Below are 23,616 nucleotides of genomic sequence, written 5' to 3' on the forward strand. Positions count from 1 at the left end.
GTTTGTCTTGCACGTCCTGTCTGTTTGAAGCAGCAACATGTGAGAAATCTATGAGCAAAGGAACCAGTGTCAAAATCAGTGCAAGCAAACCCAAGCCGGTGCTGATCAATGGATTCTGCAAACGACCAAAGCAGCCACACCTGTTGAAGAAGGAATGGAGTTTGACTGCCGAAAAATTGCAGTGGTTGTTTAAAACACGCAGAAAGTATCCCACAGAATTCCTTTGGGGTAAGGAGCGGGTATATTATTTTTTTTCTCATTTCCTTGTTTTCACTTATGGGACACAGAGACACGTTTGTGAACATGTTTTACATTCCATAACCACAGCCTGCCTATATAACCACTCAGCATTCAGATTAGAGGCAGTCTGCTCATCCTCAAATCATCATCCTCACATCACCATCATCACAGAAAAGGTATTAGTAAAACAGCAATTTTTATTTTTTAATTTTTTGCCTCAATTTCCTTGAAGACTACATTTTTTTCGGGGGTAACAAAGATTGATTGGTTTCATGACTACTAAACTTTTTTTTAAATGTATTAATTATTGTGAAGTTATTGGTTTCGTATTTACAAAGATCAATTATTTTCCTGACAAAGGTTTATAATTTCACTCCATGCAGATAATTTTGAAAAATAGAAAACAAATTTGAAACATCAGCATTTGATTCAAAAAGTAGATGTAAGACAGAAATCCCAGGTTTCCAGGTAAACTCTCACGACTGCACGTATGTTTCCTGACTCACAGCTCCTCAGATGGCATCGTACGCTCTTTTGGTTTTCCTCCTGTGCTTCACCAGTGGACTGGTGAGTAAAATCCACACATGGTGTTTTTTTGAAAGGAGAAGCAGGCTGTCACTTTATTCTATCTAGTGACCTTTGAGTGTTGCAATGGCATTTGTAGTGTGGGAATATGAAGGCTGTTTAGAGAAGAAGAAACCCAAATTAGAATTTTAATTTATGTTGATTTCCATCTTGTGAATGTGGTTACACAACGAGATTTAAGCTTCAAGCAACCAGATTTGGTAAAACTCATGTTCAAGCCTTTTGATAGATTATTTTAGTTTTCACCTCTTCAGACAACAACAGAGTCGATTCCTTTTTTGCAAATTCTTTCTGGTGACTTTAACTCCCACAGCAGGCACTTTGCATGTCTGCTGTTTGTTTCATTCAGTTCGTAGTATTTACAAAATGAAATGTGTACTTTAGAATACTGACTGAAATGCTTAACATCAAATTCCGAACTGAAGTGTGTTGTTGTTGTCCACAGAGCTGCAAAGACAAGGATGGAGAGAAGAAGCCACCAGGTTGGTATGGTGCATGTGAAGGTCTTGCTCCTGATGGTGTGTTTGTCTCATTAACGGTTTTATTTTGTAAAATTGTGCAAAATAAATCCCAGGTAGAGTCTGAATTTAAACATCAAAGGTTTAAATGTTTGTGTAAATGGAGACATATGAGCCAATGATGATAGAATCCTCATTCTATCTAATGGAACACACTGCCCCCTGGTGGCAGGGATCTGTGCTCTTCTGTTTCTCACATGGTGACTTTGTTACAGCTGGCTTCTGTCCCTCTGGCTGGAGTCTTTTTGGTACTCGCTGCTTCAACTACTTTGGCGTTATCAAGCCTTGGGTCGATGCCGAGGTAACAGATGAAGGCAACAGTGACGCTCACCACAATACACATTTGACACCTTGCTAACATACACACATTGCTAACAGAAGTCTCTACTTGTGCTGTTTTCATCAGCAGGTGATAAATACCACCTGGTAAACACAAACCAGCTCATTGCATGAATGTTTGGATTTTCTCAGATTAGTTCTGTGCACTTTCCCTGTCAAAGGTCCCCAGCCAATAGAATGACAGGAGCTGCTCTGACCAGTTAAAGCTGTGCCTTTATTCCAAAAGTAAAGAAAGCAATGTCAGCTGGATTGGCTCCAGACCGGGTTGCCTGGGTCGTTTTGAAGTTTTCTAGTCATCAATTGACGGAGACAGAGATGAGAGGCTTCTTCTTTAATCTGATTAAAGAGTGTTGTTTCACAAGGTGAATACATAAACTGACTTTCTTAATGTCAAATATGGCTTTTAGTACTTGTGTGTGTGTGAGGGTGGGCAGTCGGCTCTCTCCACTCTGCCAAGTGATAAGGACTTCTATGAACACAGTACTCCAGAGCTGATACAGGCTTGGACCTTCATTCAAGACCATCTATTGGCCTGGACACCATTTGTCTGCCAGCCCAATCATGTTGTGTAAACATGACTTGTGCTGCCCTTTGTTTGCAATCTACGTTGTAAATGTGGTATTGTCCAGTTTCCCAAACACAGCATTTGGTTTCACGTAGACCTGCTGTGGAAACTACAGCATTGCATTTCAACTGCATTGACTCTATATAGACTCTTGTCTATCTATTGATGTTAATTTATACCTGATTATGTTTCTCTCTCCTCTTTTTTCTGACCTTTTTCTCTGCGTCAACCATTAGTTAGCTTGCCAGACCATAGGAGGAAATCTGGCATCTGTCCATAGTGCAGGGGAAGACGCCTTCCTCAGGAAACTGATCTTCAACAAGTCTGGAAGCCACAGACGTACCTGGATTGGAGGCAGTGATGCAGTGAAGGTGAGATCTCCACCAACGCACAGGAGCTGATGAACTTTTAGAACCAACCAGATGCAACTTGTTTCTCTGTAGAGATCCATGAATAGACTCCACATGGCATCAAGACATCTTATAGATAAACATCAATGCTGGCTTAATGCTGTTGGATGTTGCTAGATAGAAATGAACCAACAACACACACATAGACCCACAACAGAATGACCTAAAAAGAAGGAAAATTGTGTTTTGGAATTCAGAACCTAGACCACAACACAGCTGAAACATGGGGGCGTGGCCTGGACAAAAATGCAAATACGGCACGATTCGCAAAATATGTGGGACACTTTGTGCCCACCTGTTTAGTAAATGCATGTCCTTGTTATGAAGCTACGTCAAGTTCATGTTTATTCAAGGTATAAACACCAACAGACAAACAATTGTGTAACACCTTTGAACACATTTTCTCAGAGAGTAAATCTGATCTCAGTACCTTCTGTTACTGTAGGTAGAGAGTTTGTCTGTGACTGGGACACATTTAACAAGGAAATAATGAGGCCAAAGGGTTAACTACTAACTTTAACTAGTAACTAACTTTTTGATTCAGGAGGGCGTTTGGCTGTGGAGCGACGGCTCCAAGTTTGTCTTCAAACGCTGGCTTCCTGGGCAGCCCGGCAACAGTGGAGGCAAAGAACACTGCATGGAGATGAACCTTGGAAGTATGTTTTTTATTCTTGACTTGCTGAGTGTGGTGGACAAACTGGTTCTTAGGTTGTAAGACCAGTGAAGGGACTCTGATCTGGTATTGGGGCAGAAAGGACAACCGTACAATACAGATATGGCTTTTCATATGAGCAAAGGAGAGAAGAGGAGGGTGGACGGTTTCAAGGGCGTCAGAGACGCCACTGTGTCTCTGCACCAGGTCAAGCAGAAGCGATAGTGCGGGCGCCTCCTGGCTCCTGAGATGTCCAAAATCTGAAAGCACGATAAACATATCTATGCTATTTCATTACAAAGGTTAAAGTCCAGCCTGGCACACATGAAATGCTTAAACACATACAGATCATTATTTTTCCAACACTGAGGGCTGTTATTTAGGGGAGCATTTTATTTACCACCTTCAAATGAGCACCTGAACGCAACATGACAGTATGCCATCAATTACACGGATTTGATATTTTTATTTTTCCCCCCTGCAGCCAAATGGAACGATATTCAATGCGTAAATCGATGGCCGTACATTTGTGCCAAAGACGTCTGATGCTGATCCAGTCCCACTTCCTGAGTGTTGAGGACGGCATCTTCAGCCAAAAGGAGGTTTTCTGGTTGATTCTTCCAATAAACAGTAAACAATATTAAACAAACATGCAAATCAAACTGAAATTTAGAAAATTAAGAAAAGAATAAAAAACATCTTGTATCAATTTAAATGAAACGCTCTCATCAGCATAGAGGGAAGGGAATGAAGGGGCTCAGAACCAGCAATTAGTCTGTAGCGACGCAGCTCAATACTAAACCTTCAACCCAAACTGAGTGAAGATGTTCCAGCAGTGTGTGTGACCTCTATGCTGTCACTTCTACTTTGCTTGTGGTGTGTTTAGCTTTTTCAACTGCCTCTTGATTCTATCATATTATAATCAATCAATCAATCAAATCAATCATAAATACAAAAGCATTTATCAAAACTATAACTGTGTGGTCTGTGGTTATTCTCTGCTGCTCAAACATTCTGAATCTACACATTATCCCATGAATCACCACTGGTGTACTTCAAACACATCGCCTTCAGGTCCAGTTTGAGTAAAAGTCATTTAGCTGCTGATGTTACTGCTACTAAAGAATGAACGTATATTTAATAACTCGACTTAAGTATTGCTTATTTCAAAGTAACAGAGGAATATTTATTGTCCGTCAAATCTGAACTGTGCAGATTGTTGTGCGTACGAGTCCTAAAGGCCCCCGGGTCGGTGTGAGCATTCTACAGAAGTTCCTGCTGTTGCTGATGTCCTGGTTCCGTCTTCACACGTGATCTTTTTGTGCTACATTGTTTACTATGGTACATCATATCAGTGAGGGCTGGAATTTTGGTGTTTTACATAATCCATGTATGTACAGTTAACATATGGTCCTACTGACAAAGCACATGCGTGATTACTCTGCTTCGGCTTTCGGTCCAATGGAAACCTTTCCTGACCTAGTACCTCGCTAAGTTTGAAGCTAGGCTAGCAAACGCCACTTGGACACGTGCTCATGCATTTATGAATACATTTCTGAATTGTCCTTGCTTCCTCATCGCTCTGACAGGTGACCGCACTATCACATTCGGTTGTGTGCTTGTGAAGAGGCCGAGCACAGCTGGTTGAGGAGCTTTCAACTTGCCTTTTCTGCACATTTACATGAGTTATATTCAAACGTGAGAATTCTTCACTTTGAATCTTTGATTATTTTGCACAAAAATGTTCACAATGTTTGATTCTTTCCATAAATGTCCCTCATCCTTTAAAGAACTTTGTTTTCCACTCTTTCCTCCTCGAGCGCTCACCCCACAGTTTGAGAACCACAGATGTATACGTACAGTCCTAAACCAACTCTGGTTCTGGTGGCATGGCTACTATAGACTGGTGACAGGCGAGTGACTCACTCCTGTGATACAGCACCTTTTATAGGACGGGTCATGACCAATCAAATTTGGCAGCAAATTGCACCCAAAGAGGAAAGAATCTCAAATACAAAAGAGACGTCTGTTATCTCACCTTGGCACAGACTGTCTGCTCCTAAAAGATTTCCCAACAAAATGATTGACCCAAAGATGTTGGAGGAGCTGTGAAAAACATACAGTTTGAAATAAAATAGCAGAGAAGCTGTTGAGGCTGAAACAAGTGTGGCCTGTATGAACGCACGCAGGACGGAATCAAGGAATCCTGGAGAAACCGATCAGATTCATCTGAGTCATCTGTGGACCTCGACAGGTTAAAGAGCCAGTTTGTCTTGCACGTCCTGTCTGTTTGAAGCAGCAACATGTGAGAAATCTATGAGCAAAGGAACCAGTGTCAAAATCAGTGCAAGCAAACCCAAGCCGGTGCTGATCAATGGATTCTGCAAACGACCAAAGCAGCCACACCTGTTGAAGAAGGAATGGAGTTTGACTGCCGAAAAATTGCAGTGGTTGTTTAAAACACGCAGAAAGTATCCCACAGAATTCCTTTGGGGTAAGGAGCGGGTATATTATTTTTTTTCTCATTTCCTTGTTTTCACTTATGGGACACAGAGACACGTTTGTGAACATGTTTTACATTCCATAACCACAGCCTGCCTATATAACCACTCAGCATTCAGATTAGAGGCAGTCTGCTCATCCTCAAATCATCATCCTCACATCACCATCATCACAGAAAAGGTATTAGTAAAACAGCAATTTTTATTTTTTTATTTTTTTTACCTCAATTTCCTTGAAGACTACATTTTTTCGGGGGTAACAAAGATTGATTGGTTTCATGACTACTAAACTTTTTTTTAAATGTATTAATTATTGTGAAGTTATTGGTTTCGTATTTACAAAGATCAATTATTTTCCTGACAAAGGTTTATAATTTCACTCCATGCAGATAATTTTGAAAAATAGAAAACAAATTTGAAACATCAGCATTTGATTCAAAAAGTAGATGTAAGACAGAAATCCCAGGTTTCCAGGTAAACTCTCACGACTGCACGTATGTTTCCTGACTCACAGCTCCTCAGATGGCATCGTACGCTCTTTTGGTTTTCCTCCTGTGCTTCACCAGTGGACTGGTGAGTAAAATCCACACATGGTGTTTTTTTGAAAGGAGAAGCAGGCTGTCACTTTATTCTATCTAGTGACCTTTGAGTGTTGCAATGGCATTTGTAGTGTGGGAATATGAAGGCTGTTTAGAGAAGAAGAAACCCAAATTAGAATTTTAATTTATGTTGATTTCCATCTTGTGAATGTGGTTACACAACGAGATTTAAGCTTCAAGCAACCAGATTTGGTAAAACTCATGTTCAAGCCTTTTGATAGATTATTTTAGTTTTCACCTCTTCAGACAACAACAGAGTCGATTCCTTTTTTGCAAATTCTTTATCTGGTGACTTTAACTCCCACAGCAGGCACTTTGCATGTCTGCTGTTTGTTTCATTCAGTTCTTAGTATTTACAAAATGAAATTTGTACTTTAGAATACTGACTGAAATGCTTAACATCAAAGTCTGAGCTAATGTGTGTTGTTGTTGTCCACAGAGCTGCAAAGACAAGGATGAAGAGAAGAAGCCACCAGGTTGGTTTGGTGCATGTGAAGGTTTTACTCCTGATGCTGTGTTTGTCTCATTAACGGTTTTATTTTGTACTGTAAAATTGTGCAAAATAATTCCCAGGTAGAGTCTGAATTTACACATTAAAAGTTTATTTGTTTGTGTAAATCTAGACATGGGAGCCAATGATGATAGAATCATCATTCTATCTGGTGGAACACACTGCCCCCTGGTGGCAGGGATCTGTGCTCTTCTGTTTCTCACATGGTGACTTTGTTACAGCTGGCTTCTGTCCCTCTGGCTGGAGTCTTTTTGGTACTCGCTGCTTCAACTACTTTGGCATTGGCAAGATTTGGGTCGATGCCGAGGTAACAGATGAAAGCAACAATACAACAATTCACCACAATACACATTTGACACCATGCTAACATACACACATTGCTAACAGAAGTCTCTGCTTGTGCTGTTTTCATCAGCAGGTGATAAATACCACCTGGTAAACACAAACCAGCTCATTGCATGAATGTTTGGATTATCTCAGATTAGTTCTGTGCACTTTCCCTGTCAAAGGTCCTGTTGGGATATAACAATTAATCTCAAACATATATAAGTAAATGCAGGAACTGAGATTGATATAGTTAAAGTAACCAAATTGCTGGCTCCGGCAAGTCTGGTAATAAAACAGTAAAACAGAGGATTTGACAATCCTCAATCCAGGAGGGCTTGATTAGAAAGGAGGTTACCAAAGGGTTAATTACACTGTAGTGTTGTTCTTTAATTTACAAGCAAAGAGTATTTCACTCTCCCCCACAGGCAGCTTTTCATCCTTCAGATTTGAATTACAGCGCCGCCTCTGCAAATCCTGGCTCACCAATCAACAATGGTTAAACCACATTGTCATCAATGAATTAGAATACTAACGCCTTTTGCTTGCGGCATAAATGCAATTGTACGTGGAAAGTCATTGCCTGACCCACCACAGCATGAAGTGGGCAGGACGAGCGCTGCCCAACGTCTTAATCCATTAAAACCCATCTGAAGATTCAGCCCGACTTCTCCTCGTCTTTGAATGACAGGAGCTGTGCTGACCAGTAAAGCTGTGTCTTTATTCCAAAAGTAAAGAAAGCAATGTCAGCTGGATTGGCTCCAGACCGGGTTGCCTGGGTCGTTTTGAAGTTTTCTAGTAATCAATTGACGGAGACAGAGATGAGAGGCTTCTTCTTTAATCTGATTAAAGAGTGTTGTTTCACAAGGTGAATACATAAACTGACTTTCTTTATGTCAACCATGGCTTTTAGTACTTGTGTGTGTGTGAGGGTGGGCAGTCGGCTCTCTCCACTCTGCCAAGTGATAAGGACTTCTATGAACACAGTACTCCAGAGCTGATACAGGCTTGGACCTTTATTCAAGACCATCTATTGGCCTTGACACCATTTGTCTGCCAGCCCAATCATGTTGTGTAAACATGACTTGTGCTGCCCTTTGTTTGCAATCTACGTTGTAAATGTGGTATTGTCCAGTTTCCCAAAAGCAGCATTAGGTTTCACGTAGACCTGCTGTGGAAACTACAGCATTGCATTTCAACTGCATTGACTCTATATAGACTCTTGTCTATCTATTGATGTTCATTTCTACCTGATTATGTTTCTCTCTCCTCTTTTTTCTGACCTTTTTCTCTGCGTCAACCATTAGTTAGCTTGCCAGGCCATAGGTGGAAATCTGGCATCTGTCCATAGTGCAGGGGAAGACGCCTTCCTGAGGAACCTGATCTTCAACAAGTCTGGAAGCCACAGACGTACCTGGATTGGAGGCAGTGATGCAGTGAAGGTGAGATCTCCACCAACGCACAGGAGCTGATGAACTTTTAGAACCAACCAGATGCAACTTGTTTCTCTGTAGAGATCCATGAATAGACTCCACATGGCATCAAGACATCTTAAAGAGAAACATCAGAGCTGGCTTAATGCTGTTGGATGTTGCCAGATAGAAATGAACCAACAACATACACATAGTCCACAACAGAATGACCTAAAAAGAAGGAAAATTGTGTTTTGGAATTCAGAACCTAGACCACAACACAGCTGAAACATGGGGGCGTGGCCTGGACAAAAATGCAAATACGGCACGATTCGCAAAATATGTGGGACACTTTGTGCCCACCTGTTTAGTAAATGCATGTCCTTGTTATGAAGCTACGTCAAGTTCATGTTTATTCAAGGTATAAACACCAACAGACAAACAATTGTGTAACACCTTTGAACACATTTTCTCAGAGAGTAAATCTGATCTCAGTACCTTCTGTTACTGTAGGTAGAGAGTTTGTCTGTGACTGGGACACATTTAACAAGGAAATAATGAGGCCAAAGGGTTAACTACTAACTTTAACTAGTAACTAACTTTTTGATACAGGAGGGCGTGTGGCTGTGGAGCGACGGCTCCAAGTTTGTCTTCAAACGCTGGCTTCCTGGGCAGCCCGGCAACACTGGAGGCAAAGAACACTGCATGGAGATGAACATTGGAAGTACGTATTTTATTCTTGACTTGCTGAGTGTGGTGGACAAACTTGTTCTTAGGTTGTAAGACCAGTGAAGGGACTCTGATCTGGTATTGGGGCAGAAAGGACAACCGTACAATACAGATATGGCTTTTCATATGAGCAAAGGAGAGAAGAGGAGGGTGGACGGTTTCAAGCAGAGAAGCCACTGTGTCTCTGCACCAGGTCAAGCAGAAGCGATAGTGCGGGCGCCTCCTGGCTCCTGAGATGTTCAAAATCTGAACGCATGATAAACATATCTATGCTATTTCATTACAAAGGTGAAAGTCCAGCCTGGCACACATGAAATGCTTAAACACATACAGATCGTTATTTTTCCAACACTGAGGGCTGTTATTTAGGGCAGCATTTTATTTACCACCTTCAAATGAGTGCCTGAACGCAACATGACAGTATTACATTACAATCTTTTATTTTTTCCCCCCTGCAGACAAATGGAACGATGTTCAATGTATTGTTGCATACCCGTTCATTTGTGCCAAAGACGTCTGATGCTGATCCAGTCCCACTTCCTGAGTGTTGAGAACGGCATCTTCAGCCAAAAGGAGGTTTTCTGGTTGATTCTTCTAAGAAACAGTAAACAAAATTCAACAAACATGCAAATCAAACTGAAGTTTAGAAAATTAAGAAAAGAATAAAAAACATCGTATCAATTTAAATGAAACGCTCTCATCAGCATAGAGGGAAGGGAATGAAGGGGCTCAGAACCATCAATTAGTCTGTAGCGACGCAGCTCAATAACAAACCTTCAACCCAAACTGAGTGAAGATGTTCCAGCAGTGTGTGTGACCTCTATGCTGTCACTTTTGCTTTGCTTGTGTTTTTTTTAGCTTTTTCAACTGCCTCTTGATTTTATCATTTTGTAATCAATCAATCAATCAATCAATCCCCAATCATAAATACAAAACTATAACTGTGTGGTCTGTGGTTATTCTCTGCTGCTCAAACATTCTGAATCTACACATTATCCCATGAATCACCACTGGTGTACTTCAAACACATCGCCTTCAGGTCCAGTTTGAGTAAAAGTCATTTAGCTGCTGATGTTACTGCTGCTAAAGAATGAACGTATATTTAATAACTCGACTTAAGCCTTGAAAGTCAAAACATCCTTTCTTATTTCTCACTTTGACTTTATACTCATAACATTTTGACTTTTTTCACAAAATATTTATTATTACCATTTAGTTGACTTTGACAAAAAATCGTGTGGTAAAAATATAGATTTCACTTCAGATATCCAGTGAAGTAAAACCTTTAGAAAACAATGATGTGCAACAATATAAACATCCTGCTGGAGTACAAATTCTGCCAAATAAAGTATTTTTAGTTCAGTATTGTAGTTTCACCAAACCAATGTATCATGTTGCGCTGAGCGGAAACTCGGGCCAAAATCGTTGCTATGTGACTGAAGGCGTCAATCACAAAGTGTGTTTCCTGTTTGGCTTTGTTTCTGTTGTTCTGTGTTTCTTCAGTGGAGGTGAGGCGGTGACCTGAGGAGTCAGGTGATCAGTTTGCTAGGTGGTGAGGGGGGCGGGGCACAGCAGATCTAAATTGTGTCATAGACCTGCACGCTTCATGGATCTGTGAACTTTGACTCCATAGTATCGGGTAGGACAGCGTGAATTTGGTGATTTGGTTTGTCCTATTTTCATAACTATGGTCATAGTTAGAAATATAGAAACCCTACAGTGAAGCAAGGCATCAGAATTGAACTTGGTAGGTGAAACATGTGTACCATCTGAAGCGGAAAAGGACTGAGTGACTGATCCAGTTTTCAGCCTCCGTAGGTTCACACACACACGCGCACACACGCACGCGCACACACACACACACACCAGACACACACACACACACACACACACACACACACACACACACACACACACACACACACACACACACACACACAGGCCTCAACCTACAAGGACACAGACAATGTTTGAGGGGGCGGGGCCAAGTAACTCATGAGGTCGAACCCGGCTCGCGTTTACGGCAGAGGTGACGTCATTCAGTTGCAGTGCACCGTCTTTACCCCATGGGGGCGACGTTCAGTCACGTTTCCATCCCGTTGACTCCAAACCTCTGCTTCCTCTCAGATTCTATAGAAGCTCAAGCTAAAGGTTCATGTACTCATTTATTATAAGGTGTCTGAGGGATGAGATCATGTTTCACATTTGCAGAAATCAAGATGATTCGGGCTAAAGACTGGGAAGTTAAATGACATAACTCTTATTAGTCTATTAGTGTGTTTTTGCAGCGTAGTCCTTCATCTCCCTCACCACCAATCAGATCCTCCCCTCTACAAGACCCCCTGCTGGCTTGTCAATCACTCCCTTTGGGCGATCGGTCGGGGGAGACAATTGAGGGAGGAGATAATAGAAGCAGAATGAGGATGAAAAGAGGCGGGGGCGGGAAAATAGGGACAAGAGAGAAGGGGGTTAGAGGCATACATGAGAAAGTAATGAAAGAGGAGGAGAGGAGAGGATAAAGGGAGACAGGATGTCATATCTCTCTGTTTCTCTCTAGTTAACAAACACGCACGCACGCACGCACGCACGCACACACGCACGCACGCACGCACGCACGCACGCACGCACGCACGCACGCACGCACGCACGCACACACACACACACACACACACACACAGATCACCTTGCTGGTCATGAGCCAGCTAAGACCAGCTAAAGTCTGAGTCGTGACTGTAAGTGAAGCTACAAGGTGAGCAGAGTGAAGCTGAGGGACTGCAGTCATCTGACACAGCAGTGGGTGTGAGTGGGCGGGGCAGGGCGAGGCTTGGTCCTGGTGGGGGCGGGGCTGGGCACAGGAAGCAGGATCTGTGTTATACAATAATTTGATAAATTGAGAATTGAATTACATCAAATTGCATAAATTAGGATTCTGTAGTTGCTTGCCCGAGGCTAAAGCTGCAGCTGAGGTGGGGGCTGGGCAGAGAAGGGAGGGGGGAGGGGGCGTCCATGCATAAAGTGTCAGAGGAAGATTATTCCAGTACAGAATCAAACCACCGCTGCTTCAATGGCAGAATGACAGGAAAATGTCTGTGTTTTTCCTTGTTTGTTTCTTTTTACCTTACTGCTAAGGTTGGCAAGTTCATATGGCACTTTCACTTTGTACCAATGTCTTTGGGAGTGAAGTGTAATGAGTAAAGAATGTATCATCCTATAAATACAAATACACAACTGACATAGAAATACACTCACCACAGCTCAGTTTGGAGTCTTGCTTCAGCATTCCATTCTGCTGGGTGAAGCTTGTCGTTGTAGTTGCCGCTGTTCTACATTGCTGTGTCACAGTTTGGTCCACAGAGCTGAAACGAGTTCTGTTCCATTGCTTCACTAGACATAATGGAGTGGAATGAACTGGAATGGGACTTTGGCCGCAGACACAGCTGCCTCCGTCCCGCACGGCGCTGGTCGCACCTTTGCCGTGTGATAGAAAGCGGCGGCTGGGGCTAAACGAGGCCACTTTACGCCCGCGTTGTCAGTGAAGCTCTTTTCTGCACCTGAGCATCAATCATCTCCCTGAAAGGATTTTATGATAACACAATAATCTTTGGAGGCTCGCCAACTCCAGCTCACTTATGATAAGTGGCTGTGAGCTTTAATGGGGCTAAAATGTAAATGTGGAAATGTAAATGTAAACGTCCCGCTAACGCTGTGCAGTGGAGAGATACCTGAGGAATACACGATGAGATGTTCTGTCTGTTCCACCGCGATGCTCATCTCAAGGCTCTGCTGTGTTCGCTGATTGACTTCTAAGGATCAAAGATTTCTGCTGCACAGCCCTATGGGGGCTATGGGGCCTCTGATTTGACATCATCACAGAGGGCAAACACCATTGGGAAGTTTGAAGCCACTGATTTGTTGTGGTTTGTCTGGTCCAGCACACGGCTCAGAATTGATCAATCATCAGCTGTAGGCTATGCAGTATTTGCACTGTGTAATGCTGTTTTGTAACCAAAAGTGAAATTAAACGGATAGAGGATGATGCTGTAATCTCCTGATAGACCAGGAGAGCTCAGCACATTACAGATGACTGATCTTAAATAGATTAAAGTACTGATCCAATGTGTCCAATGTAATCTGAATACCACATTGGTTCATGTCTGAACATTAGAGTATTGAATCCCGTTGTTAAAGTGCAGTTACGTCTCATTTCTGTGCATTAGCGATCGTCCAGTCTGACTTCACGGCGCTGTGCTGTAATGAGACGCAGGCTTCCCTCTTGGATTCAGTATTGATCCAATTTGGTTAGATTTCCTTCCCAGCTCTGGCTGCAGATCCACTCTGCTGCTGCCAAATGCACAGACGGCACAAAGATGCGCTGAACCCGATCCAGTTTGACTCAGATCCAGGCTGAAACGGGTCAACAGACCAGCAGGGTTTGATCACGGTCCAGTCATGATTGGTGTTACACATTACAGATTGGTTTAGTGATCGATTACAAGTTTGGTTGTGTGATTTGATTGATTTTTATTTTTGACATGGATGAAGGAATTTTCCTGAAAAATTATTATTTTTTCAGTCCCAAATTATTGGAATGTTTTTTATTGTATGTTTTATTATTTTTATATATTATTTTTTTGTTATTATAATATTCGATTATTTTATTTTATATTTTTTTCCTGATTTTAATTTCTTCCCTTTACGATTTTTTTGACATCTTTTTTTCTAATTATATACTTTTAAATACACTTTTTTAAACAGTGAGAAACAGGAAAATGGACAACAAATGACAGGAAAGACTTTTATCCATTTATGTTTTCATTCTGTCATTTATTCATATTTCTACTACTTTCAATGAAAAATACTACAGATGTGTTTTCACTCTGTGTGAACGCTGTGGCACCTTTGAAAGCTCTTTTCTTCTCTGTCATCACTGTCAGGAGCATAATTGCAGTAAAGAAGCTTGTCGAGCGTTGTTTCTGTTTCCAGCTTGGAGGTCTGTTCCTGTAACCATGTGTAACTAATCTACAACCAATCTGGGTTCCTGGATATCCTGCTGGCTCAGTGAGACACACACACACACACACACACACACACACACGCACGCACGCACATGCACATGCACACACACACTGTGCTGTACATCTGAACCAGGATGATAGAACATGTGATGCACCGTCTCATTCTCTCTCCTGACATTCTTCTCTGTTTACAAGTCAAGTATTTACAAAGACACTGGAACAATAATGACTATTGATTGTGATTTCAAAGCAGCGGCAGAAAGTCCTTCAATTGTCCTCCTACAGGCTGAAACGCAAAACGTAAAAAGTACAAATACACAAAGATATAGCAATGAGTCAGTGTTGAAATCGTCAATGTCATAATTGCCAAGTTGAAAATCATTCCAAATGTAAACAGACATGGTCAAAGGTGAGAAGCTGGTCTTTGTGTGGTGACTGTGTGAATAAGTGAAACGTCAGCAGAGCGTTCTAACTCCCATTGTGAGTAGAAGGGATAACCCAGCTAAATACTATGTGTTTTCTAATGCTCATTTATGTCTGTGATTCACTTTGCTCAGATATTTTGATCGTTTGTCTCCTGTTCCTACTTTAGATCTTAAATGCTTCCCAGGTGTGTCAGAGGATCAAACTGGATTGGTTTCAGCTCAGCTTTGTGAGCGCTCTCCGCTCTCCGCTCTGAATTATTAAGGAGGAAACTTTTCTGTGAGTACAAATGAGACTTCCTGCTTTTTATTGCTCTCTGGCACCTCTTATGGCTCATACAGATGTGAATGTTCTTGCGCGTCTCGATTGCTCCCAATGGAGAGTTCAGGGAAAAAAGGGACTCCAGCAACCAATCAATGATCTTTATTGATTGATACTTGATATGTTTCTCCAGAGAAAAGCAGCAGTTCAGTCCTACAGAGCTCATATTAGATACTTTGTTTCATTTTGTTGTTCATATTTAATCTGCGTTCAGTTTTGGAGGCGTCCGTCTCCCAGTCTGCTTCCATTCCATTTCCTTGGTTACTTTGAGATTAAGATTTCATATTGTTTTTTTCTTTATTTTATTGGCACTGAAACGGAAACTGACAGACTCATGCTGTGGTGAAACGTTAGCATCGCAGTTTGCAACGTTAGCTTGGCAGTTTGTGACGTTAGCTTGGCAGTTTGTGACGTTCTCTTGGCAGTTTGTGACGTTAGCTTGGCAGTTTGTGACGTTAGCTTGGCAGTCTGTGGCGTTAGCTTGGCAGTCTGTAACGTTAGCTTGGCAGTTTGTAACGTTAGCTTGGCAGTCTGTAACTTTAGCTTGGCAGTCTGTAACGTTAGCTTGGCAGTTTGTAACGTTAGCTTGGCAGTCTGTAACATTAGCTTGGCAGTCTGTAATGTTAGCTTGGCAGTCTGTAACGTTAGCTTGGCAGTGTGTAACGTTAGCTTGGCAGTCTGTCACGTTAGCATGGCAGTCTGTAATGTTAGCTTGGCAGTTTGTAACGTTAGCTTGGCAGTCTGTAACGTTAGCTTGGCAGTCTGGAACGTTGCCTGTAACCCGCTGTCCCTTGATGCAGCGTGACTAAAGTTGCAAATTGAAAATGTGGAATGCAAACAGTAAAACTTCCAGTCAACTATTTTGATCTTCACTTTGTTTCTTATGAGAGTGAGTTTGAAACTAACTTCAGAGTTTTGAAGTAAAATTAAATAATTAAATAAGTAAAAGGAAAACATTCGTGGTTAAAAATCCACAAAAGGTTTGTGGCTCCGCTGTGAACTAAACTTGATCTTAATTATCTCCTTTTACAAACAATTTCTACATTTAAAATCCCTCTAATTAGGAGCGTTTGCAGCGTTTGACTCCTCCGGCCTCAGACGAGCCGTCTCTTCCTCCGCTCCCAGTCTTCACAAATGCCTCGATGCTTAATTACAACCTGAACACGCTGCTCCTATCTGCAGATGTTTTATAATTATAAACCAAACTGGGTGCCCTGGATGAAGTGAGACCTTTGATGTCACACAAGCTGCTCAAACAGGTTCTCCTCCTCTGGAAGAAGCCATGAAGCAGATTGTTCGCCTCCTCCCCAGTCTGCCGCCGCTCTCTGTATTATCATCACCGTTTACGCCCAAACACTCACAGACGGCAGACGGCCACTCAGGCGGAAACGCGGCGAGGCCCGGCACCAGTGAGTGTGGGTTAGAACTCAGCTTGTTGCCCTCCAGCCATGAATTAGCATAAAGCACTAAACCATAATGCCTCTCACATGAGAAACGGCCACATTCATTATTAAAAAGCTCGTCAACGGCTGAGCGGAAAGTGAGCAAGAATATTTCACCGTAACGGGAGAAAATGAGGCACGACGCAACAAAGAGACTCATCAGGCTGATCAACAATCTGCCGGAGCTGGAAGAAACCTTTGACAGTCGCAGCGCTTGAGTTTAAACCATCTGGGTTTGGCTGAGCGAGCACACTGAGTGTATACAGCTCAGCGCGTTCACACGTGGCTGCTGCCCACGCGCCGCTGCCGCAGCTCGGCAGGAAGGCCTACGCCAGCAGGAACTCTTTGGGTTATGCCACGCTGTGACTCTGGAGTGTGTGTAGCTCGGCCCTGCACGTCACAGAGAGAGAGAGCGCCTCAAGGGACCAAATCTCACCACTGATGTTTGTTTTGTGTCACTGTGTCCATATTTGGCATTCGTACAACTAAAAGAGAATCAGAGAATAAGGTCAAAGGTCCAACGAGGACTTATTATTCAGTTACTTTGAAAACTTAACGATATTTACTGAAGTATTTTTGCTCATGAGTGACTTTAACTTGTAACGTTTCTCTACTTTTACTGAAGTAGGACTTCCAGGTTCCTCATCCAGCTGCTCAGAGTGGATCTGCTCCACACGTGAACGTCTTGCAAAGTGTATTGATGTTTCCCTCGCAGCCTTGTGTGTTTGTGACCCTTCAAAATAAGAGTAAGTGAGACTGTAACTCAAACTCAAAATAAGGCGCCGTCGTCTTGTATTCACGCTACACTTCCAGCTGTGTGTGAGCTATCGGCGAGGCCCTGCTGGGCGGCGAGCAGATGTGCGTCCCCGATGCGACGCTAATGGGTCCCGGCGTCGCTCCTGATCCCTCTCACTGCAGCATGAACACATCTGTCCATGTAACCACGTGGTTTAATTTTAATCGTTTACAAAGATGAATTTCTTCTTTAATTTGCGACACGGCGATAAATTGTTGATGTGGCGTTTGCAGTTAATTATGGCTCCCCGTGTCACGTTCACAGCCCGGCGTGCTCTGGGTGTTTGGCGCTCCGTCGTGTTGCATTTAAGTACTCGGCCGCAGAGGAGGAAAGCTGAGGCTTCATGTGCGTTCGTGTGGTGAGGAAGTGTAATACTCTGGAAGCGGAAGGCAAAGTAACCTTCTGTGTCACTCTTTCTCTCTCTCTCTCTCTCTCGCTCTTGCTCTTGCTCTCCCTCTCCCTCTCCCTCTCCCTCTCCCTCTCCCTCTCCCTCTCTCCCTCTCCCTCTCCCTCTCCCTCTCCCTCTCCCTCCCTCCCTTCCTCCCTCTCTCTCTTCCCCTCACCCCCTCTCTATCTCTATCTCTCTCTCTTGTCTGTGATTTGGGTCACCGGCTGAGTAAGAGACTACACACACAGCTGGCCCATAAACTGGCATGCCCTCCTCTCCTCTCCTCTCCTCTCCTCTCCTCTCCTCTCCTCTCCTCTCCTCTCCTCTCCTCTCTCTCACACACACACACACACACACACACACACACACACAATCTGGCCCTGGCACTAACAGTGACAGCATCCCAGAACACGTTTGGCCTCTTGTCTTTTACCTCTTTTCCTCTTTTCTTATCTCTTCATCGCTCGTCTTTCTCCCTCATTAGTCTTCACAGGAGTGAACCGAGTAGATGTGTGAGTGTGACCGTGTCGTCAGAGTTCATTTCACTTTGTTTACTGTTCACATTCATTTCATTCTGTCAGCAGAAAAGCAGAAGGTCAACAATTTAACAAACAAATTACCCAAACATGTGGACACTCCACTCTCATTTCAATCTAATAATATGGCACGCGCGCGCACACACACACACACACACTAACACACACACACACACACACACACACACACACAGAGAGAAGCTTAATCGCATAATCTCTTCTCAAATAATTAATGACATCATTTTTTTGGGTTGGAGCTGCTACGATGCCGACCAATTGGACGCCAGAAAGAGAGAGGGAGAGGGAGAGAGAGGGAGAGAAAGAGAGAGAGAGAGAGAGAGAGAGAGAGAGAGAGAGAGAGAGAGAGAGGTTATGAGGTTGAAAATAAAGAGACAAGGGAAAAAGGAAGACAGGAAAAAGAGACGACAGTAAAGAACAATTTCAATAATTATTAAAGTGATTGCTGCTCTCTTATCGCCCTGATGTGTTTAATATGTCACAGTGTATTGATCCGACATGAATTCATGACCAATTCAAAGCGTGAGATGAGAAAAATAGTCCCAATGCCATGAGTCTCTGCTAGCATGGCCTAGCAACTGTGCTGCTACGTCAACAACAGCAGCTACTGGCTAACGCTCTATAGGCCACGCCCCTTTGCACCTCACTACAGTTGCCATCATGTTGAATTTTTTCCCAAACAGTTTTTCAGATCTTTTCCTTCAGTTTTAGTTCTCATCACTTTTTACTCTGATTTATGGACGTGAGTCTAATTTCCTACTACAGTTTAACACCTTGAACGTGTCTTAACTAACTGACGAGTGTTGAAACTAGCTGAGAGTGAGAGCGGCGATGAAGACCATGATGATGATGAAGTGAGTCCTGGGCCGGTCTTCACTTCCTCTCTCATTATTCTTGTGCACACCACACTGATTCTAATTCACACAATCACAACGCGCCGGGCAGCTGCCGCCATATGCTGTCCTCACTGTGTGTGTGTGTGTGTGTGTGTGTGTGTGTGTGTGCTTGAGCTTTTCCAGCAAGTGGCTCTTCTATCACTGATTGCCTAGATGAGTGGCAGGAGGTGTCTCTCTCTCTCTCTCTCTCTCTCTCTCTCTCTCTCTCTCTCTCTCTCTCTAAACATTGAGCGCCTCTTTGCTTGAACTTCTGCTATTTGAACTTGCAAATGTTGAAAATCTCCAAAAAATGCTCAACATGTCTATTGTAAACTCAAATACTGCAGTTTTATTTTGAGCTGATTTGTTTTCGATTCTGTGGCGAATCATTAAAGAAGCCACTTGACCAATCATGTCCCTTGTGTTGTAATATGGGTGTGTCACTCCCTCTCTGTCTGTCTGTCTGTCTGTCTGTCTGTCTGTCTGTCTGTCTGTCTGTCTCTCTCTCTCTCTCTCTCTCTCTCTCTGACATCAACGGCTGCCTGGCATTGACTGAACGTGATTACCACACGCACGTCAGACACTCCCACACACACACACACACACACCCACACACACACCCACACACACACACACACACCCACACACACCCACACACACCCACACCCACACACACCCACACACACCCACACCCCCCCCCCACCTCTGTCCCCCTTGTTGAATATGCATGCATGTATTTCGGCTGCATCATTTCCAAACCGGACAGATGAGCAGCAGGCCAACGGCCACCTGCTGGTCTGCTGCTCAGGATCTCCCCGGGTTTCACACACCCACACACACACACACACACACACACACACACACACACACACACACACACACACACACACACCCTCAGATGAGACAGAGAGGCAGAGGGCAGCAGGCAATCAACATGGAATGTTATGCGAGCAGGCAGAGGCAGTGAGAACACAGACGACCTTATCTGCTCACATCCACTCTCTGTTTTGTCTTCCTGTCATTTTCTCTATCTGGCTTATCTAGCTGTGTGTGTGTGTGTGTGTGTGTGTGTGTGTGTGTGTGTGTGTGTGTGTCTATGTGTGTCTCTCTGTGTGTGTATGTGTGAGTGTGTGCGTGTTCTCTCTCTTTAGTTTTCCTTTGTTGTCTTCTCGTTCAACCTCCGTGCTCCCCTTTTTTCTGTCTCTCTCTCTGTTCGCACACACACACACACACAGTAGGGAGGGTAATCCACCAGTCTCACCAGTGTACCCCCCCTCATCTCACACACACACACACACACACACACACACACACACACACACACACACACAGTGTTCCCATGGAAACACACACCGACAGAGAGCACACGGGTCCCTGCCTGGAGGCTCGAGGCAGCGAGGAGGCTTCCTGTGAGGAGTCAGGCGGTTATTGATCCCACAGCACATGGAGGCCAGTGGACCAGCCAAGAGCACACACACACACACACACACACACACACACACACACACACACACACACACACACACACACACACACACACACACACACACACAGATACACAAATGTTGGCCTTGGTTTTGGCTTTACCAAGGTGTCCAGTGATTAAAAACACAGAGAGAGGGGGCGGGTGAGGGGGAGGGGGAGAGAGAGAGAGAGAGAGAGAGAGAGAGAGAGAGAGAGAGAGAGAGAGAGAGAGAGAGAGAGAGAGAGAGAGAGAGAGAGAGAGAGAGAGAGAGAGAGAGAGAGAGCAACAGTTTGTCTCAGAGTTTTGGATATTAAACAAATATTGGACCCTTTTCTGTATGTTTGACCTTAATCACCTTAATAAGCTCCTCCTCTCCTCTCCTCTCCTCTCCTCTCCTCTCCTCTGTTCTGGGTGTACAGGTCTACGTGAGGACCACATGTTCTGCTGTAACAGAATCCTGTCACAGTCACGTGTTCTCAGTGTTTCCACGCTGTAAAGCAAAAGATTTAAATGTGGCGCGGCGAGCAGCTTCACGTCTCTCATCACCTCCTCTTAGTCTCAATCAGACGCTTTTATTACAAATGCACTCTGCAGCTGTTAGCAACACATCTGGACATGTCAGGGCAGTTAGACCCGTCAGCAGAAACCGCAAGCAGGACAGAAAACACTGTTACAGATTCTGTGGCTGCGTGCATAAATCCAGCTATTAGCGGACGGCGGCGCAAGCGACGCAGGCGACACAGGCGGCGGTGAAGTGGATGGGCGACAGGATGCAGCTGCTCCTGACCCACATTTCCTCAGCCAGACTGGGAATAAGATTTTCCCGCTTGAATTAGGTCTGACGGCGAGCAGAGGGGAAGCACAGCTGGCACCCTGAAGCCTGACTTCAACCTCAGCCTGAAGTCACCGGCTCATTCTCAGGTTCAAGCTGCAGAACAAATGTAACTATTCTACAGCCAGGGGGCGCTCCAGCCGAGCTCCCAGTACTTACTGACTGGAGCCGACACCAGGGACCTCCAGCCTGTCCTGGGCCTCCCGGGGCCACGAGGTCGTCCTGTTTGATCAAAGGATCTTCTCTTCTTCTCTTCTTTTTCCTCTTCTCTCCTCCTCCGCTGGCTGCTGCTCTCTCCTCTTCCTCTGAGTTCCATTTTGAGCCGACTGATCTGTAGGATGAAGATCTCTCATGTTCTTCAGCCTCAGCGTGATGGAAGAGGACGCGTTTAATGTCCGCTGGGACATCTGGGCTCCTCCCCCCGAGCACCATGGACACAGGTCAGTGATGGAAACACAGGATGGACGGAGAGGGAGTTCAACAATCGAGAACACTCCTTGTCTCTCGTCTCCTTGTTTCTCATCTCCTTGTCTCTTGTCTCCTTGTCTCCTTGTCTCCCTCTCTCTTGTCTCTCGCCTCCTTATTTCTCATCACCTTGTCTCTTGTCTCCTTGTCTCCTTGTCTCCTTGTCTCTAGTCTCCTTGTCTCGGGTCTCCCTTCTTCAGTTTACTCCTGACACACTTAGGTCTTCCTCCTCCTTCCTCCTCCTCCTCTCCTCTTATCTTTCCCTCCTGCTGTCTAATCTCTCTTCCTCTTTTCCTGGCTTGCTCTCTTATCTGTCTGTGTCCTTCCCTGTCTCTCCCCCCTCCCCCTCTTGATGTCAGAGGCCCACAGGGTGCAGGTGTAACTGTCTGTCAGTCACTTTGGTTTGGTGTTCATGGTCCATGCTGGCTGTCTGATCTATTCTAAGCGGCTCTGCGTTCCCCCCTGGCCATCACTCATCACTATCAGACTATTAGACCGTCTCATCTTCATTAATCTGAGCAGATGCTGGGACTGAAGACCAAGGAGGACCTGAAGTCAGCACATCTTCTCCGTACCTTTGGTGACGGACAAGAAGCAACGACCTCACACACGTCTGTCTCACTCTGGTTTGATTTGACAGACCAGTGTTGTCATGGGAGCACCAGGGACTGACTCAGGTTCTGTTTGATGTAATCTGATGTAATCTGATGTAATCTGACTTCTGAAAATGACAATCAATGTGAAGACAATGACGGGACGGAGATTTCAGAGGTTTATTATTGGAAAGTTGCTGTTTTTAGAGACAAGGAGGAATTTTTCTTTCTTCATCTTGATCTGAAAACCAGCATCTAGAGATCCTGAACCAAACCCCCATCAGGCCCTGAGATGTTCTACCCTGATCTATAGATTCCTGCTCTTCTGCCATTACTGAATGATGACGGCATCAGTCAGCTCCACAGAGACGTGTGTGTGAATGTGTTTGTCCGATTGTTTCTTAAACTCCTGTCCCGACCCGTTCCTGTCTCCTGTTCAGATTTAAACACATGAACACTGCCCTCAGTGGAGGGGATGAGAACCTACAGGAAGCCGCCAACAGCTGTAATCAATGAATTTTGCCCCAAAATAAATCAAAATCTATATTTCTGAGTTCCGTACCAGAACCTGGGCTTCTGTTCCCTGTTTGACCTCAGAACCTTTGACCTCTGACCTCCCTGTGATGGGAGAGAAAGGAAACTCGCCCCCTGCAGGCCCACATAGAGAGCGGCTCCTCTGGTGAACTCGCTCCTGTCGTCCAGCCGTCTCAAATCCTTGTGGTCCAATAAGCTCTTTCCCACAGTGATGCTCCAGCTTTAGTTTGGGAATGAGATGTTTGGAAAAGAACTCACATCTCATGGCGGAGCTCCAAGCTGCTGCCGGCTCAGAGGGGAGGAGAGCCAAGATCCCAAATTGACTCACACACACACAGGGGTCATATATCTGTATGTACACACACACACACACACACACACACACACACACACACACACTGATAAACAGCCATAATGACACAAACGGGCACAGATCCATGGAGTGTGTACAGGCAGGATGCAGTGAAGCGCTGCACGTGTGTGTGTGTGTGTGTGTGTGTGTGTGTGTGTGTGTGTGTGTGTGTGAAA

At 44.1% G+C, this 23,616-nt stretch overlaps 2 protein-coding genes and 1 long non-coding RNA gene across 3 annotated transcripts; 2 read left to right on the forward strand and 1 right to left on the reverse strand.

Annotated features, from left to right (window-relative positions):
• Positions 1–700: 700 nt before the first annotated feature.
• LOC142988279 (galactose-specific lectin nattectin-like) lies at positions 701–3,894 on the forward strand. Its single transcript, XM_076137402.1, has 6 exons — positions 701–807; positions 1,271–1,307; positions 1,559–1,644; positions 2,484–2,618; positions 3,202–3,313; positions 3,794–3,894. Exons 1-6 carry the CDS (start codon positions 757–759, stop codon positions 3,853–3,855), a joined length of 483 nt encoding a protein of 160 aa, XP_075993517.1. The 5' UTR covers positions 701–756; the 3' UTR covers positions 3,856–3,894.
• Positions 3,881–10,821, reverse strand: LOC142988280 (uncharacterized). Its single transcript, XR_012960575.1, has 2 exons — positions 10,204–10,821; positions 3,881–4,157 (listed from the first exon to the last, which is right to left on the reverse strand). It is a non-coding gene; the product is annotated as an uncharacterized LOC142988280 (long non-coding RNA).
• Positions 5,946–10,326, forward strand: LOC142988278 (galactose-specific lectin nattectin-like). The gene is made up of 7 exons (XM_076137401.1): positions 5,946–5,991; positions 6,325–6,383; positions 6,849–6,885; positions 7,142–7,227; positions 8,552–8,686; positions 9,269–9,380; positions 9,844–10,326. Exons 2-7 carry the CDS (start codon positions 6,333–6,335, stop codon positions 9,903–9,905), a joined length of 483 nt encoding a protein of 160 aa, XP_075993516.1. The 5' UTR covers positions 5,946–5,991; positions 6,325–6,332; the 3' UTR covers positions 9,906–10,326.
• Positions 10,822–23,616: the final 12,795 nt, after the last annotated feature.

The sequence above is a fragment of the Genypterus blacodes genome, unplaced genomic scaffold (genome assembly GCF_046128005.1).
Source record: "Genypterus blacodes isolate CSIRO-AG114 ecotype Tasmania unplaced genomic scaffold, CSIRO-AGI_Gbla_v1 ptg000309l_1, whole genome shotgun sequence".
NCBI lineage: Eukaryota > Metazoa > Chordata > Actinopteri > Ophidiiformes > Ophidiidae > Genypterus > Genypterus blacodes.

Bases quoted from the DNA above. Each gene is read 5' to 3' on its own strand.
- LOC142988279 (XM_076137402.1), top strand. From the start codon at position 757: ATGGCATCGTACGCTCTTTTGGTTTTCCTCCTGTGCTTCACCAGTGGA. The intron at 808-1,270 runs GTGAGTAAAATC...TGTTGTCCACAG, and splicing joins TGTGCTTCACCAGTGGACTG to AGCTGCAAAGACAAGGATGG. The intron at 1,308-1,558 runs GTTGGTATGGTG...ACTTTGTTACAG, and splicing joins TGGAGAGAAGAAGCCACCAG to CTGGCTTCTGTCCCTCTGGC.
- LOC142988278 (XM_076137401.1), top strand. From the start codon at position 6,333: ATGGCATCGTACGCTCTTTTGGTTTTCCTCCTGTGCTTCACCAGTGGA. The intron at 8,687-9,268 runs GTGAGATCTCCA...TTTTTGATACAG, and splicing joins GAGGCAGTGATGCAGTGAAG to GAGGGCGTGTGGCTGTGGAG. The intron at 9,381-9,843 runs GTACGTATTTTA...TCCCCCCTGCAG, and splicing joins CATGGAGATGAACATTGGAA to ACAAATGGAACGATGTTCAA.